The sequence below is a fragment of the Pleurodeles waltl genome, chromosome 6 (assembly GCF_031143425.1).
Source record: "Pleurodeles waltl isolate 20211129_DDA chromosome 6, aPleWal1.hap1.20221129, whole genome shotgun sequence".
NCBI lineage: Eukaryota > Metazoa > Chordata > Amphibia > Caudata > Salamandridae > Pleurodeles > Pleurodeles waltl.
Genome location: NC_090445.1, coordinates 1521350691 through 1521369433, shown reverse-complemented (window position 1 = coordinate 1521369433; position 18743 = coordinate 1521350691). Strand labels below are relative to the sequence as shown.

General features: G+C 45.2%; 1 protein-coding gene across 1 annotated transcript in view; it reads right to left on the bottom strand.

Moving 5' to 3' along the window:
* Window positions 1-557: 557 nt before the first annotated feature.
* ANKRD65 (ankyrin repeat domain 65) overlaps window positions 558-18743 on the bottom strand; it is a 54681-nt gene continuing 36495 nt past the window's right edge. Inside the window, exons 2-4 of the mRNA XM_069241056.1 lie at window positions 12637-12851; window positions 3785-4334; window positions 558-1845 (exon numbers count right to left, since the gene is read on the bottom strand). Coding sequence (XP_069097157.1) covers window positions 1357-1845; window positions 3785-4334; window positions 12637-12851 — 1254 coding nt within the window. The 3' untranslated portion in view covers window positions 558-1356. The remainder of the gene's footprint in view (window positions 1846-3784; window positions 4335-12636; window positions 12852-18743) is intronic.

Genomic DNA, 18743 nt, shown 5'->3' with positions numbered 1-18743 from the left:
CCTGTACTTGGACCAATCATGTATACTGATACTACAGTGATGTCATGATCTGTATCTCTTGAAAAGGCTCATCCAACTCTTGTTTGTATGGGGTTGTGTAATAAAGCACTTTTAAGTGTCACAGAGTGGACATAGCTAGTTCCATATGACACCGAATTAAAAAATAGACACGCATAACACTCAAACATTGGACTATCCAAAATATTTATCGTTACATGCCAGTACCACCAAACCCAATGGTACTTCTCTGCATTGGAAGGATACTCAGGATGCTAACCCTTGATGGGAAGTAAAGAGCACTCTTAACATTGAGGGAGCCAGCTATCTCTAAGGGAGACAGAAAGATATAAGTAAAGGCCATGCAGGCGAGGGTGTCTCGAGGGGGCAGGAAAAGTGCGAGAATGGACACACTCACATGCTTTACTTAATCTAGCTGTAAAACAAGGTACCATTTTACGAATCATATTCATGTTTTATAAATACTTCACATAGCTGACGTCAGCCACAGACATTATAAAGATACGAGTCAAAACGGAAAATAATATAATATTTTTAATAAACAGACAACTATAGAAAAACTAACAAAGTATTAAAACATATCTGAATGATACCGAATGAAAACATGTTATTTCATGTTGTGATATTAGAGCTGCTTTATACAGTGTAGACTTGCTGCTGTCTTGACCTCACAGCTCAGAGCCGTAGGATTAATTGTCAGAGGCACAGCATTGGATTAACTAGGCAGCAAAAGTAAACAGTCTGAATCCTGCACATCAACTTTGAATTCCTACTTTCTGCAAAATAGTTGTGTTTTCTCGTGCACTTTGCTTCTGGAAAGAATGTCACCTCTCTCATTTTCCCAATTTTCCCATAAATTTTCATTGTCCACTTCATTGCACCCGTTTATCGGGGACTCCATGAGATCGCAAAGTTTAGTAAAAAAAACACACAGAATGTTTATTTTGTCCTTTGACTGACCCTTCATATCTCTCTAAAGTACACCTGCCTAGTGTTGTGAATGTTTCGATAAAGCAGTTTTGTTTCATAAAAAAGATTTGCCATTTTGTGCAAGAATTAACCAACCACAGTTTGTGCTCATTTCCTTACCCGCTTCATTCTGTGACCAATCTTAAATGTGTTGCCCAGCAGTTAATGACACTTGCCCAGCAGCAACCCTTTCTACAAATTAAGTGACCAATCATTTAAACCAATTGAATATAAAATTTAGAAAAAAACTACTTTTGATTCAACCAATCAAAACTGTGTTCGCTGCAGCCTCTTGGAAATACTGGATAATGTGTAAGGATGTCTTTTTATTGCCATGATTCAGACAGCGCCTTATGGACAATGAGGCAATCATGCTGTTGCGGAGACACTGAGAGCTAATGCCTCGAATTTGAATATATTGGGTACCTGTCCATTTTTATTTCCACCTGTTAAATTTAATGCACCTTTGATTATGCCCTCGGGTGCCAGATCCTTTGCAGTTTCGTTCCACAGGGTGCGGGCAAAGTGGTCAGCGCCCCTCTCCAGCAGAAGTTCCACCACAGCGGCATGACCCTTCTCGGTGGCCAGGTGCAGAGCTGTTTTCTTCAGCCAACTGGCTGACTCCATGCTGACTCCATGGTCTAGGAGGTAAGATGCAACTTCTCTGTGCCCATTCTGGGACGCCAGGTGAAGCGGTGTGAGCTGTGCCCCATCCCTGCTATTCGCGTTGGCTCCTTCCTTGACCAGTGCTTCCACGACGGCCATGTGGCCGCCTGCTGCTGCCATATGGAGTGCCGTGCAGCCATTGTTGTCCTCTGACTCGATGCTGGCTTTCGCCTGTAGCAGCAGGCCCACAATCTGTGAAGACAGAAAAAAACCTGAGCTTTCATGTGAACATGGGTAAAAGACTCCCGCCTTTTCAAGTTACCCTAGAAAATGAAAATAAAGTAAAGTCCTAGGTGCGATGGGCATAATCAGCATCAGGGGAAGCGTGCACAGGATGTAAACATTCCTAGTTTTGGAGCATGAGTGGGCCAAACACTCGAAAGGTATGCACAGCATGGACAAGGAGGCACCTTCCATAGAAAATGGTGAATATGTAAGCACTTTGCTGTAGTAACATTTGATTATACTTTGTAGAATTAAAGCAGAGCCCACCGAAAAGTGAGGCACAAAGGGCATTATTACCCAAGCCCTGCACTTCTTCATGGTCCTATGTTATTGCTCCAAGATTTATTTATAGATTTACATGCAAGCCTACCCTGTTTGCTAATGACAACACAGCTAACACACCTAATACCACTTGATGATACCAGATTCTGGAGTTACCAAAGTTTCTGTTACCTTGGAGGACCGTTTTTTAAACATAGAAACAGGTGCTTTTGTTATGCGGGCCCTATTGACATTTTTGACCTGGGCCCCTCAAAATCCTCTGCCATACCTCAAGCTTTCTGCCATGCCTTGTGTCTCAAAATCGATCTATGAGGGATACCGTTCATCTGAAAAGAGTTTGGGTAGAATTTAGTGACCAGTGGAGCTTTTGTGAGCACTTGGCGTAACAATAGTAAAGGGATTTAAAGACCATTTTATGGGGGAGCCCATAATGTTTTTTTGGACTTTTAGTGACTAATCCTTCACATTGGGCACTAACATCGGTGAAAATGTGGAAGTGTTTTCAAAATATATTAAATGCATTAATTTTGGGATTCTGTCAGTAAGAACTTGGCCTGCAATGTAATGTTCTTGTTCATGTGCCTCAGATGTCTCTCATTGCACAGCACTCAAAAACAGGGTCATCTCACCCACTGTTATTACAATCTTAAATTACTCTTGTAAGCAGTACTTGTTCAAGTTGATCCTGCTATCACATTTTTTTAATGTTACTTTCGGAGATTAGTGAATAAAACAACAAGAGAATGACTCACATTTATGCTACGAACATTTCCTAGACATGAATACAACATTTAAATAATATGACTGGTGTGCAGTTAAACCTGAGCAGGGATAGACTGCAAAAGGAACACCACAAAACTCTGCTTTTGAAACATTTATTTAGACACTCTTTTTTAAAGCTTTGAGGCGCCATCTCTCTCCCTCTTTTAATCTCCTTCGTAGTTTTTCTTTGCTATTGTAAGGGACGGTTTTGTTTTAACAGTAAGGCAGAGGCACACTGACCAAGGCTGGAATGTGGGCTACCAACAATACAGGAAGTTTAAAATCCAGCTCTCGTTACATCAAGGCAACTGGATTTATACTCAGGTGTATAGACATTTCAGAAAATGAAATCCTAAAAAAGTGAATTCGTTCTTCACAAAATATTCCAATACTTAGAGTCTAGCACGGTACCCGGGCCAACAGCCTGTGAATAGATGGCTTAATGGATGGCTTAATGCCATTTCTACGGTCTACCAGTGGTATTTCCATTTGTATGTCCAGTACAGCACAGGGACTAGTCTACATGGCAATGGTGAGAGTTTCTGGCATCATGGTAGCCCTGAAGGGTAGTTACAACTAAATAAGATATGGCTGCATGCCCACCAGGCATCCTACTTTGCCCCCACCACTAGATGGTACATGCGTGACAGGAAATCTTTCAATTTCCTTAGCAGGACAATCTAGATCTGCAGTACAAGAGTTAAGTTGTTGGCAAACTGTTAGTGGAACATGGTACTGTGCATCTCCAAGGTGAATCTGAGCCCATGGACCTGCACTGGAAAGCCCTATCAAAGTGGGGTATCTTCATCCTGCTACTGAATAAAACACTATTGCGTCCAGAAGGCTCAGAGCTATATCATACCTCTTCTTTTCCAGTACGTGCAGCTATTGCAAGAGCTGTCCTGCCGAGTTCATCTTTTCCACTGACTTCTGCACCCCTGGCCAGCAGGAACTGCAGCACCTCCATGCTCCCTGCTTCTGCTGCCAGGTGTAGTGGTGTCATCTCTCCACCACATCGGAGCTCCAGGGAAACCCCGTGGCCAAGAAGCAGGTCAATGATGTGTATGTGGTTGCTCACGGTGGCCCAGTGCAGAGGAGACCATCTGTGACAGTCACCTTGAGTTGGGTCGAGGCCTTGCTCTAGCAGGTACTGCACGATGAGGGTGTGCCCGTTGGCAGCTGCACAGTGAAGAGGGCTGAGACCTCTATTAGTGACTGCTGTGGCTGAGGCTCCGCGCTTTAGGAGGAAGTGGATCACCTGGGTGTGGCCACCCCAAGCCGCCTGATGAAGAGGAGTGCGACCAGATGCGTCCACTGCGTTTACCAGTGCTCCCCTCTGAACCAACAGCTTAACTGAAGCAATGTGACCCCCGAACGCAGCATAATGCAGCGGGGTCCGCTCATGTTCATCCCTGGAGACACGGATAAGAAGGAGACAGTGAGACAGAATGTTCGTTGGATTGAGAGATATGGAATTACAATTGGCAAGTGAGTAAGCATGATTCATAATAGCAAGGTATGGAAGACACATTACTAACGCGTGTTTACTTTCATCTGATTGCAGCACTGTCACAATTATCTACAGTTGATCCTTAAGAAGAAAAACAATGCAAACACTGGCAGTCTTCTACCATAAAAGTTAGATAAACATTACTTCTTATTGACTAGGTATCTTTCCTTCAGTTATATAGCAGGCCTGCTTCTCTTGTGTTGAAAAAACGGAAGTATCACAGATTCTTCTTTCTATGCCCATCATGTTGGATTCATACTCCTCTATGATTCTCCCACTTCGCCTTGAGGCAATTCAGGTTATAGGTATGGAATAGAAGCAGTTCCTAATTCTGCCATTGGTTGCAGGTGATGGACATCGGCACACCTTTTTGCGGACTGAGACTTATTTGTTATCATTAGATTTTGTCCCTGAGCTGGAGGGAGAAAGGCAGAAAAAGAAAAGGAGGAAGAGAAATGTAGGAAAACAGTGACAGGAAGAAAGCATGAACGAAAAAGAACCTGTAAGAGAGAAATAAAGAGGCAGGCACAGGCTAATAGTGGAAGAAAAAGACAAGAGGTGGAATTGGTATTCTGGAACTCTGGCATATGGCAATACTGGCACCAGGATCCTAAGAAAACCTTGGACCCCAACATTATTTAATTTCTCCAATAAATTAAGTATTGAATATAAATAAGTTACATAGATCATTAAAAGTAATATAATGTAAAAAGTAAACATCAATCAATAATTCTGAATATTCTAGATGAACCGTGGTTTGCATCAATGACCAGATTAATCTTGACTCTCAGGGGTTTGGTTCCTGAAGAATCCATATTGGGGCAAGGGCACTGTTGTCCCAGTTCTTATTGGGATTAGATGCATACAGAGACACTCTAAACATCCTGCATCTCTATCCAGTACCAGAATGTCAATCAAAAATCCTTTGATTTATTTTTCTCCCACATGACCACCTGTTTCCTCGTTTCCTCCTCCTTTCCCTTCTCCTCCTCTGCTTAACTTGAGGCGGTGGTTGAAGGTGGGTAGCACCGTCACTTATTTTTGGGGACCGGCACTTAATTCTCCTTGTCAGACAGTTCTCGAGACCAACAGAGGGAAAAACAAACAAAAAGAAAAGACGGGGGGAAAGAAATACAGAAAATCCGTCACCAAGGGAGAAAGGGGAAACGTGTAAGAGTGAGATAATGGGAAGGGAGTGCCTAGCAGTGAATTAAAGAGGCCTGCGGTGGATTTAGGACTACACACCCTTGCTATTCGCTCCTCGACATTTTATAGTGAAAGATGCTGGTGTCTGAGCTGGGCTTTTGGCACCGGCACTTATTATTTTACAAATAAAGCACTGTTCCCCGCATACTTGCAGTACCCATTCCTTGATGCTCCCTCACCTCAATCGCTATCATAGTTCCATTTTTCCCTTGTAATTCCTCAAAGAATCCTCAATACTCCATTTGTGGAATATCGATTAGAAAATATCATTATGCCATAATATCGTAGCCAAAACACAAGATAAAACCATTGAAGGTAAGTACTTATAGGGAAGTATAGAGATACTAGTCCTTATTCCACAATTATGTACCTTGACATACACATATTGTCATATATATATATTTGGAGTTAGGTATAGAAAATCTACACTTAATTGTCAATACTCAAGGCTCCTGAGCTTCACTTTTTAAACTGTTACTTTTATGGTTTTAAGCATTTCTCTTGGTTCTGATAATTTTGCTTATGTTACAGGAGGCGCTACTGGACCTTCGTTTGCCATTACTTTTGCCCTCACAATTATCGCTTGCTGAAGTGCGCTTTGGACATTCCCCTCCACAACCAACCCGGATGATGGGCTACATAAGAGGCCAAACTGGGCTTCCACACAGCAGATGCGTGCAGCAGGCGCACCTAAGGCAAGCCCATCTGCGCCCATCTACGCTCAGACAGCGCACAGCGCCAGCCACGCTCCTGATTTGCCATCAGAATCCAGCCTAGGACTCCAATATACCAGGGGAGAGCTTTCGAGAATGCAGGCGTAAGACGGATGTAGATGCTGGTCCGCGCTTGACCTTCTAGAGAGGCAGGCAAGTGGAATTGTCCATGCTACCCTCTTATGTTAACTGACCTTAAGGCTAGTCCAGCTACCAACATCGAGCAGCATTGTAACACAGCTTCCTTTAACCACCATGTGCTTCAGTGCTCTCTAATCAATGCCAGATCACTAATTAAAAACAGACATTTACAATGCAATGAGTCTCGCGTTTGCTTGAGTTAGAGCTATTAGCGTTGTAAATTCCGAACTGGACTTTACTTGCGACATAAATTGAAAATGAAAAGTAGAACAGTTGACATAAGCAACTCAATTCAAAGCGCCACCATGAGCGTGAGCGCAAGAGTTATTGGCTCCCTGCTTGAATGTCTAGTAAGGATCACGTCTGGGATGAAAGGCAAACCGAAACCAGAGGAGGGGGCATCACACGCTGTAACAGGAGAAAGCGTGATGTCGTTTGATGGCCAACAAAAATGTTCACTTAGTGAAATCGCCTGGGAGGGAACTCAGCACACAGGGACATTTCACAAAATGCACTAATAAAAATGAAGCATTTAAGACAAGCACAACAAAGAGTGAATAGCGGTAGTGGGCGTGGTTAAAAGCCCACAGAGAGATTACAACATGCCAGAGTGCTTGCACGCTCAACCCTAATAAGGGGGAATTTTTTTAGTGTCACCAAGCCCATAATGTAGAAATTGTATTTGTCACTGAAACCTGGGCCGATGAGTGCTCCTGCCCTGACTTTGTATCAGCAATCTGAGAGGGCTTCTCAGTCTTCAGGTTAGATCGTGCTGGAAACAAAAGGGGGTGGGTTAGTGGTTATGTATAGGAACTATCTTACTGGCAGTTTCTCAACATCCCCTCTTTCTATCGAACAACACCTACTTCAATGGACTATTAATTTACCGGCCGGCAGGACCAAGGTCAGCGTTCCTGCACAGTTTTTGCCAATTATTAGAAGGTAAGGCCAAGATGGCTGATTTTACTATTCTAGGAGATTTAAATTTCTATCTAGAGAACAAAGACGATAGGGACACAGGGAGCCTAACTGATGTAATGAATAGTCTTGACTTGAATCAGCTGGTCAATTCCCCAACCCACAATGCTGGCCACACACTAGATGGTATTTTCTCTGTCACTCCACATTATCTTTCCCAGAAGTTCTACCACTAACGTGGTCTGATCATGCTGTAGTCATGTTCAATTTAAAGTTCGAGGATAAGCCTAATCCAAAATGCTCTCCCTCCAGTAGCAGCCGACAGCTTTAGGAGGGAGGGGGGCAGACGGGAAGCACACACACACACACACACACACACACTCATTCTTTCACACACACGCATGCACGCACACACATCCATTAACAACACTCATAACATTCAAACATCCACACACACACCAAACATTCATTTTAAAAGATATCACACACACTCATTCTTTCACACACACACGCACGCACATCCATTAACAACACTCATAACATTCAAACATGCATGCACGCACCAAACATTCATTTTAAAACATCACACACTTACCGTCAGCCTCGGAGGTCCCAGGAGGGTTAGGACTGCTCCCTACCCTCATTGGCTGACCTTAGGTCTCTGTGACAAAGTGTCACTGATTGACACTCGCCCTGGGCACTTCAGGGCTTAAACCTGAAGCACCCAGGTGGAAGTCAATGGGTGACGCTTTCCTCGTCACCCAGGGGAGTGCCTCGAGGCACCTTTGCTGAGCCAAGGAGGTCACGTCCATACGAGTTGTGACCTCCTCAGCCCACCACAGTTCAGCTCAGGAAGCCAAGAGTCTACGCAAATCATGCATGTCTGCTCCTGGCTGCCTGACCTGAACATAAAGAGCGTCTGTCAGGCTGACCTTTGCTCAGCCTGACAGACACTCTTTATGAGGGGCACAAGGTGGGGGGGTGGCCCCTCAGCCCTAAAGGTCAGGCCGCGCCTGTCTTCCTTGTTACCCAAAGCTATTCGCCAGTGGCATAAAATGGATGCTACCTTGCTCAATACCAAGCAGCAAACCATGCAAAATCGTTACAGTCTTCACTGTGGCATTAATTAAATATATTTGTGATTTGGGGATACCTCATTGAAAGAGTCTTTCCTTTGCTCTTCATTGGTGGACCAAAGGGGTGTGGATATATTTTTTTAAATGATGATCACTGTGAAACAGAGAATCGATTAATATTCAGTACTGTACATTATTTCTAGACTGGTTCCTTTGAGGTTTATGGAAATTTAGGTAGTCATTCGGAGTTTAACAGGACAGGAAAAGGGCAAACTCGCAGGTTTCCAAACACGTTTACAGGAGGAAGTCACTGACTGTTCACAGATGAAGCCATCACCACTCAGCAGTCAAAGTTGACAGTCCATTCTCCAAAGGGATGTCATCTTTCAAGTATCAGGAGGTCCAGACAGTGCTTTTGCAGAAGATAAAAATACTTTACTTCTACCACAGAACACAACACTCTTGTAGGTTGCAGGACTTTCATGGTAATACGTATCAGGCCTGATTGTATGACAACCACGTTTTAGTGGAAGAGCGTCGTCCCACTGTTAAAAATGCAGTCAGTTGCGTCCCTCAATGAAGGCCCAAGGCAGCTCTTCTCTTGGCAGGCTCCACATTTTCCAGGTTACCACTCACAAATCTGATGAAGTGGAATGGGAGAAGTGACTCCTAACCCTGGAGCACAGAAGAGTTTCCCTGTCTCCACTGGTGTGGGACCCCTGATTCCTCTGTAAAGAAATATTGGGACAGTTCCTGGTAGTTTTTGTCCCATACTTACATTAGGTTGGTGTTAGACCTGACATCCTTAGCACGAGATTTCACCAAACTTTTTACCTTCACTCTTTCTGCTTGCTGAGTTAATCTTTGTTGGCTTTGGGACTCTGCACATTTTACCACTACTAACCAGTACTAAAGTGCTTGTGCTCTCTGCCTAAAACATGGTAAAATTGGCCTACACCTAATTTGCATATTGTATTTACTTGTAAGACCCTGGTAAATGGTACTACATGTACCCAGGTACTAGTGAGCCTGTAGCACTAATTGTGGCACCCACTAAAGTAGCATTTTTAAAACATGGCTCAGGCATGCCACTGCAGCCTTCAATGCAGGTTTAGACTGGCATTTTAATGTGGATAAATAAGCTTTTGCCAGGCCTAAACCCTCATTTTAATAGTTATAAGTCACCTCTAATGTAGGCCCTAAAGGCTCACAGGACAGGGTGCATTGAATTTAAAAGGTAGGACATGTGTGCTTAGGTTTTACAAGTTGTGGTAGTGAAAAAGGTGATTTTTCACTACTGTAAGGCCTATCACTCCCATTGTCTAACATGGGGTTACCCTATTATATTTATTAAGTGATAACATTTAATTGGAAGCAAATAAAATATGGTGTTCACACTCAAATAAATTGTAATTTCAAATCCTCGTTAACAATAAAGTCAGATTTTCAGTCATAATTCTCAAAATGCCACTGTTCGAAAGTTGTGGGATTTTCTTGTCCTAACTGTTTGTGTCTTCTGCCAGTATCCTGGGTCACCTGACTGTGAATGGCTCTGCTGATGAGGATTCTGTATTTCTTCCAGATGTGGACAGGATGGGCCATCCTGCTGTGGTTGAGGGCTACGATGTACCCAGTCCCACACATATTTCAGAGGGCTTTGCCTCTTGCACATACACAGGAGCCTAACATTAGTCTTTTGTCAAGCCAGACTTCTTGGAGCCTTGACAGGGGAAGGGAAGAACGTTTGTATGTGGGGATACAATAGGGACTCCCCACCCCCAACTTCAAAGGGTGTCACCAGGTATAACTATTGGACTTCCAGAGCCACACTTCAGTACACTCCTTGCCCTGCAAACATTACAAGAGTAGGGACTCCCTTGTTCCCCTGAGGGCTGCCCTACTGCTTGAGGCCTACGTTGTTCCCCAGAGGACTGCCCTGCTACTTAAGGCCTGTCCCTCAGAGAACTGCTCTATTGCTTGAAGCCAGTGCTGATCTCTGTGAAAGAAGGCAGGACCAGCTCCCTTCATCCCAGGCTACATGAGTCACTCCAAGGGCCAGTTGGCTGACATCCTGTCCTGCTCTACAAGGACACACCAAGTGTCAGAACCTCTCTGCAACTGCCCAGCTGATCTGCTGCAACAGGACCTGCCTGGACCTGCAACCTGGCCTGCCTGAGCCCTGTTGGCCTCTGCAAGAGCATGTACCTGATATCCAAGCTGTGCCTCTCTAGGTCCTAGAGCCTTGGCTGGCATCAGTGTGCACTCTTCTGTAAGGAAAGGTGAAATCTTAAAATTGTGGGCTCTCTGTGACTGCAAATGGGCCTGCTTGTGCCGAGACTCTACCACTTGTGATGACGGTCAATGCAAAACTTCGTGCTACTGCAACAGCAGCCTGCGGTGACCTCCAACGCGAAGCTCCAGCAATGACCATTTGGGTCGCCCAACTGGATCTTTGTGCTACAACAACGCCTGTCCGTGGCGCCAGACCAGCTCTTTAGCGCTGCAACAACGACATCTGCAATGCTCTCCCTGCTTCTCATGGCCTTCTATGTGACTGGATCTCTTCATGCCAAGATTTGAGAGGTAACTTTTTCAGCAGGACTAACCTGGTCCCTGTACCCAGCTAGCACTGCATCGTGGTTGGCCAGACTTTGTGACTTTCACACAGACTAGCACAACCAGATGACCATGTGTAGGGCTTTTTGCTAACATTTTGAAATGTAATATCTTCGGTTTTACTGACTGGCTTTTTGTCATTTTAGTATAATTTTGTTTATTAAAATGTACTCTACTTTTCTAAACTGGATTGGGATTTTTCTGGTGTTCTGTTTCACAGTTTGTGCTGTGTATATACTTTACTCTTCACTTCTAAATTAAGACTGACTGCTTCATGCCAGGCTACCAGAGAGATAATAAGAGGTTACTTTAGTGGTTTTTGTAGTTCACACTGACAAGGACTGTAGCTATTGCCCGATTCTGATTTCCTACACCCTCAACCAATAACCTGATTTCTTACAGTTGGCAGAAATTGTTTGGGTATTGCAAAGGTTCATCTCTGGGATCAGTTATTAGCACTTCTAGCCCTTTGCTTATTTCTCCTAGTCTGGTCCATCAATAGGCTTTACCTGCAGGTGATAGCAGAAATGAAGGTAGTGCTGGAAGCCCCTTGTTAGGGAAACCCAAAACAAGGCCCCACTTAACCACCCATTACACAATGGGATGTAGTACTTCTAGGGAATAAGCAGTAAAGGACAGTGGCTTACCATACATGTCTAAAAAGGGTTTCCACCCCCCTCATACTCTATAATCTAGTGCCCTACAAATGCTTAGGAACTGTGAAGGAAAAGCCTTGCAAACTACATCTGCTGTCTTAGGGTCTGTCTTCAATTATTCATCATATATACCACTTGCACTCTGGAAATCTGTGATAGATGCCATTATTAAAACACCACACACTAGCTTGTCACTCATCTTACTACACCTGTATCACGTAAGAACACATACAACATCCATGTCTACTGGGAATGAAGTGAAGGAGACTGTCATACCACTTTAAACAGGAGAGTCCTGTGGCCACCTCTCCCAGTGTAAGCACAGGTAATTAAAAAGAAAATTCCTGGCCTGCCATTGTAATCATTCTGCTCCATCCTCTGTCTTTCCTCCATAGCCCAGTGAGCTCACCATAGTCACACCTGTAAAATATGGGTGCATGTGGTGCACCACTCCATATAACAGGGCCCAGCTCTTGGTTGCAATCTTTTCTGCAGGAGGCCCACAGCCTACCGGCCTGACAGCCATTTGCGCTAATGCCTAAAAACCAACATATTGCTAGATCATGGTATGGGTGAGGTTTGAGTAGCAGTACATTCTTAACCAAGCTACGTAGGTGAGCTGTTCCATACAACAACTTTTAACAAAGAGATGTCCCAACAGGGATCTCCACATATGGCAGGCAGTCGTTCACTGGAACAATGGAGGAGATGGCCTCCACCAACCTTGTGGATTCGCAGGCCACCCACCAAACATTAAATGATCACCATTTTGTTTTGAAATGAAATTTCAATTGTACGTCCTAATAATGCAGATGCTCCATGCAACTCTACCCAAGATTGATCTTTTCATTTAAAATGTATTAAAACAGCTGTTTTACCTGATGTCTACGACCACACCCTGTTGCAGCAGCTGTTTCAGCACATGGACTTGTCCAGCCAAGGCAGCCTTGTGAATATGGGTCCAGGATCCTGGAGAGTCGATTGACAACTTGGAGGTGCTGGCTTTGGGTTCTTCTTTGAGCATCTTTGGTGACTCATCTATGAGCTCCATCCATCTTCTCATGACCTCAGCGTCGCGCCCCACACCTGTCACCTGTTGAACAAGGGCAAATGGAACTTTGTCAAAGCAGAAAGACTCAGCCAGTTGGTGTGTCTGAGAGGCTAGAATGGCAGGCAAAGCTGTGCATGGGTTTGGTCTTCCCCAAACCTAACCAGCCTTTCTGGGTCACTGACCTGTTTGGAAATGTATATTTTATACCATTGATCACTGCAACTCTGCCCATTTCTGAACATGACCTGTCAGTCATACTGTCTTATGTGGGCTTTATTGGTATACAGAGTGCGTCCTTGTCCTTATTTTGAAACCCTATGGACAGGTCATATTAGGCTGCAGAAGGGGCAAGATGGGCATGGTAATTGTATCCACTAAGATAGAGTAATATCACAAATGGGAACAGCACATGGTGGATGCTGAGGCATGCTTCTTAGATTATATACTGGATAAAGTATTCATGCTCTTCTGTATATTATAAGGATATTGCTACTTGCCAAGGAGCTCCCTAACCATAATTAGGCAGGAGGCTGCAGACCTACTGCCTTCACAGGTCACACAACTCTGGGGTGGCTGTTTGTTTGCTCATCTGTTCTTCACCTGTAAAATAAATCATTTTTATTTAGATGGACAAGTGCTGCTCATTCGCGGCAGAAGAGGGCTGACCAAAAACACCGCTACATATGTATATGGATGCATGTAGTTTTTACTGATTTCTTTTTATTACACGTCTGGCACTCAAATAAATCTTTTAGGCCCTGTTTTGAGGATCTAGGAAGGATTACCACAGTGCAAAGCTTTTAACCAAGTGTTAGACCTGGCATTCTTGGCCTCTCCTAACGTTTTGCCTCTACTTCCCAGGTTCTTGCTTTGTGCTGGACTCTGTTTTTGCTGTTTCTTTACTCTGGGCACTTTACCACTGCTGACCAATGCTAAAGTGCAAGTGCTCCCTATGTGAAATTATATGTGTAATTGGCTTTTCTATAATTTGGCATGTTTGATTTACTAGTAAGTCCCTAGTGAGTGCACTAGAGGTGCCTAGGGCCTTCAAATCAAATGCTACTAGTGGACCTGCAGCACTGATTTTGACACCCACATGAGTAGCCATGTAAACATGGCTCAGACCTTCCACTGCAGTGTCTGTGTGTGCAGTTTTAAACTGCCAATTCAACCTGGCAAGTGTACCTACTTGCCAGGCCCGCACCTTCCCATTTGTACATGTAAGGCACACCTAAGGCAGGCCCTAGGTAGCCCCAGGGGCAGGGTGCAGTGTATGTTAAAGTTGGGACATGTACTGATGTGTTTTACATGCCCTAACTGTGAAATACTGCCAAGTTTGATTTTCACTGTTGCAAGGCCTATCTCTCTCATAGGTTAACATTGGGGCTGTCTTTATATAGTCTTAATGTTCAGTTTCCCTTTGGGAGCAGATATAAATTTATAGAGTATGGGGTCTCTGAACTCACAATTTAAAATTACATCTGTTAGTGAAGTTGGGTTTTGGATTGTTAGTTTGAAACTACCACTTTTAGAAAGTGGGCATGTTCTTGCTTTAACCATTCTGTGACCAGTTGGGCTATTTGTGAATCTCCTCTAGACAGTGACACAAAGGGAGCTAGGGTGTAGTCTGCATTTCCTGATGAGCCATCTGGGCTAGAGTGGAGGGAGGAGTGGTCACTTACACCTGAAAGGGCTGTGCCTGCCCTCATACAATACAGTCTCCAACCCCCTGGTGTGTGTCTGGAGCCTGGCCTGGGCAAGGCAGGGTCTTGTAAAAAAAAGAGACTTTTCTTTGAAGTTGGGCAACTTCAAAGGCAGAAAAGGTTACAAGTATTGGGCCCAAACCCTCAGACTTTAGATCACTTCTGGATTCAAGATGACCTCTGCTAAGGAGAAGAGCTGGAGAGCTGAGTAGAAGTGCTGCCCCTTCATGTGACTGTGCTTTGTTGGGATATCCTGCAGTTGCTCTTCTGCCTGTGAAAGGGGACAAAGACTGGACTTGAGAAGAATCTCCAAGGGCTCAGACTGAGCTTACCCCCTAAGTCTCAGGGCCATCAAAGACTTCCTCTGCCTGCACCTGGACTCTCTGCTGAGACTCCTGCCCTGCCAAGTGGTGCCTTATCCAGTCCCTGAGCCCCTGAAAGAGAAGCTGGTGGAAAACCAAGAAGATCCAAGGAAACCAACTTCGGACGACTCCGGACTGACTCTGCTGTTGAATTCCGTGCCGCCGCCTGCAACCAAAGCCGTGGTCCTCGCTGGAGTGCGACAACCCCCAGACCCGACATCGCTGGAGCCTAGCTGAAGTCCGCAACACTGTGGAACTTGCCACACCACGTCGTGACCACCAGATATTGACTCTGCCAGAAGTACGCGGATCCAACACTTTGCACCGACGCGGCCTCACCTCCACCGCTTCGCAGCAAAGACCCAACGCCTCTTCGTGACGCCTCTGCTCCTTTGCTCCGCAGCACTGGAACCGCAGCCACCTCTGAGCCAGTGACTCCGCGATCCCCGACTCTGTGCACCAGCTTGTTTATTGATTTTCACAAGGTACTGTACCTTGGGGTCCTTGTGACTCCATGACGAGTGCCATTACGTTGGATTGTTGGGAATGACTCCTTTTACGATGCTGTGATATCACCTAATCGGAGCATTTGTGTTTCTAAGCACTATTTTTGTGTTTAATCTTTAAAAAATCATAACTTGACTTGTGTGTGTTGGATTTTTGTCGTTTTGGTCTTGTTTTGTTCAGATAAATATTGCTATCTTTCTAATCTGGTGTTGAGTCATTTTGTAGTGTTTGCACTGTGTTACTGTGTGTGATGGTACAAATACTTTACACATTGTCTCTGAGTTAAGCCTTTCTGCTTGTGCGAAGCTATCAAGGGGGTTTGCGGGGGTTAACCGGATGTGGTTCTCCTTTGTCCTGATTAGTGTGAGGTTCTTTGCTTGGACAGGGGGTAATCTGATTGCCAAACGAAGACCCCCTTTCAAACACCAAGATTTTGCCAAAGGGGTAATTAATACAAAAACAATTGCATACCGAGTTAACAAGTGAGGTACGAAATGACAGAATACCTGTTTACAATCCACCCATAGTACCTATTGGCTTTATCATATGATTTTCATAGTATATAAATCAGACCTATTACATTTGTTATTACTTTTCATAACAGACCAGACCTAAGGAATTTGCTCTAATGTCTGTTTCTAACTATTCCTTCATTTGGGATGATGACAGCTGGGTGCTGAAATCTGACACTTCTTTGTGTGTCTGATGTGGGTGTTCCAAGATGGAGACAGCTCCGGTGCTATATGTGGTGAGAAGCATCATGCTACAAAAAGGCTGTGCCTGGAGAGCATCCTGAACAGGAAACTTGAAAGGAGAATCACCCCAAACCATTTCTAAAGTTTGAGACAGTGGATCCACAGCCCCTCTCTAGACGTTTTGCAGAAAAGTGGGACCAAAACCTCATCACTTTTCTCCACTCCCAAGTCCTTTATGACATAAGAGCGTGAGTCTTCTGCAGAATACGCAAAGGATTGCTGTGCAAGTAGGACTGTTGTCTCTCTGAAAGCCTGTCTGTCAGTGGTGAGAAGACATCACCAGAGTTCTGCACTTTCTGCCGCAGCAGCCTTGGATCTACCTGAAACAGCTAGAAGCCTGTCTGCATCCTGAGAGAAGGAAGGAGTCTGCCAGACCCTGTAGAAGGAGAGAGCGGGAGTCTTCTGCAGAATACACAAAGGATTGCTGTGCAAGTAGGACTGTTGTCTTTCTGAAAGCCTGTCTCCCAGTGGTGAGAAGACATCACCTGAGGTCTGCACTTTCTGCTGCAGCAGCCTTGGATCTACCTGAAGCACCTAGAAGCCTGTCTGCATACTGAGAGAAGGAAGGAGTCTGCCAGACCCTGTAGGCGGAGAGACTGTGCAGAAACAGCAAGACCCAGAGCAACCCCAGAAGCTTTGGGATGTCCAGAGAGAGCAACTGCTGGAGTGCAGGCTATGGAGGGCCCTTCTGCCCATGGACCCGCCACACTCTCATCTCAGTTCCTGGTGTGAACCATTACACTGTACTCTGTATCGAGTAGTCAGGGCTGCAACTTTGTGATTGCCAAACGCTTGGATGAAGGCTGCAACTATGTGATTGTCAGCACAGTCATGGGCTGCAGCTGACTGCCAAAGGGCTGGATGATGGCTACAACTGCACGATTGCTGTCGGCCCAGAGGATGCTGCAACTATGTAATTACCATTTGCCCAGATGAGGTCTGCAATTGCATCATTCCTTTGGCCCAGCCAAGGGCATCAACTACATGATTGCTTTTGGTCTGTACGAGTGCTGCAACTGCATGACTGGCCTCGGCCTGGATGTGAATTGCAACTGGCTGACTGCTGTAGTCCCAGTCAATGGCTGCAACTGCCTGGTTCCTTACGTCTATCTGCAGCTGCACCTAATGTTGACCCACACTTTAAGACCCATTGACTTCATATGCTTTTCACAATAAATAATGGCTAATGTGTTAGTCATAACTTTTCATAATAAACAGATCAGACCTACGGCATTGGACACAACATTTCTCTGTTAAATATTGAAACCTATGTTCTTTATCATTGGCTTGTTGCCACAGCCATCTTAGGCCTACTGTATTGAGCATAAACTTTCTCACAGGACAACCATCAGGCATACAGTTGTCAAACAAGATAAAACCATCTTAAAAAGTGCCTAACAAAGAATGGCACCGAGCAAATCACCTATCCTCAGGGTTTGTCAGAGAGGGTACCCAACCCCCAGTGCTAAAACTCTTGCCTTCAACTGCAGTCTGTGAGATTCTATGAAAGATGCCTCTATGAGGCTCTACCAAAATGGAATAACAAACCACCCCTAACTCCTTTCGCTTTCACATGCTTTTCACAATCAGTACACCAGGCCTAATCCCTTTGTCATAACTTTAAATAATAAATGCCTTGGTGGCCTTGATAACTGCTTTTACAGGATAACCAACTAAGGGGGTCATTCTGACCTCGGCGATAAAAGGCCCTTACCGCCGGTCAGAAGACCGCCATAACACCGCCGCGGCCGCGGTTAACCGCCACGGTCATTCTGACCCACAACGGCCAAACCTCCAAAAATCCGTCCTCCACTGCAGCCCGCCACATCAGCGGGCAGCGAGAAACTGGAGATGACCAAACCTCCACCGTCACGCCAACAGAAATACGCCCATGCCATTACGACCCACGAATCCACACGGCGGTCATTCAAACGCGGTATTCCATTGGCGCTACACACCGCTGCGGTCAGAATACACACACAGCACCAAAACACAGCCACATTGGACAATTTGAAATACACACACCTGATACACATACACACACCACTCCCACACAATCAACCAACTATAAAACACACACCCACATCACCCACAAACCCCTGCGACCATAATTACTGAGAGAAGGAGAGAGAGACACAGCAGACAATCCATAGCAAGACACACTGAGGCACACTACACCATCACACACACCACATAGTAGCACAAAGCACCACTCACCAACATACTTATCATCACATACACCACCCCACACCTCACCCACACCACCCCATGGCACCCCAAAGGCACCCACGCTTTTCGGACCAAGAACTCCGGGTCATGGTGGAGGAAATCCTAAGAGTGGAACCCCAGCTCTTCGGCTCGCAGGTGCAGCACACCAGTATAGCTAGGAAGGCGGAGCTATGGCAGCGGATCGTGGACAGGGTCAACGCGGTGGGACAGCATCCCAGGAATAGGGAGGACATCCGCAAAAGATGGAACGACCTACGGGGGAAGGTCCGATCGATGGTCTCCAGGCACAACATCGCGGTCCAGAAGACTGGCGGCGGACCCCCACCCACCCCTCCCGAATTCACATCGTGGGAGCAAGACGTCTTGAACATCCTGCAT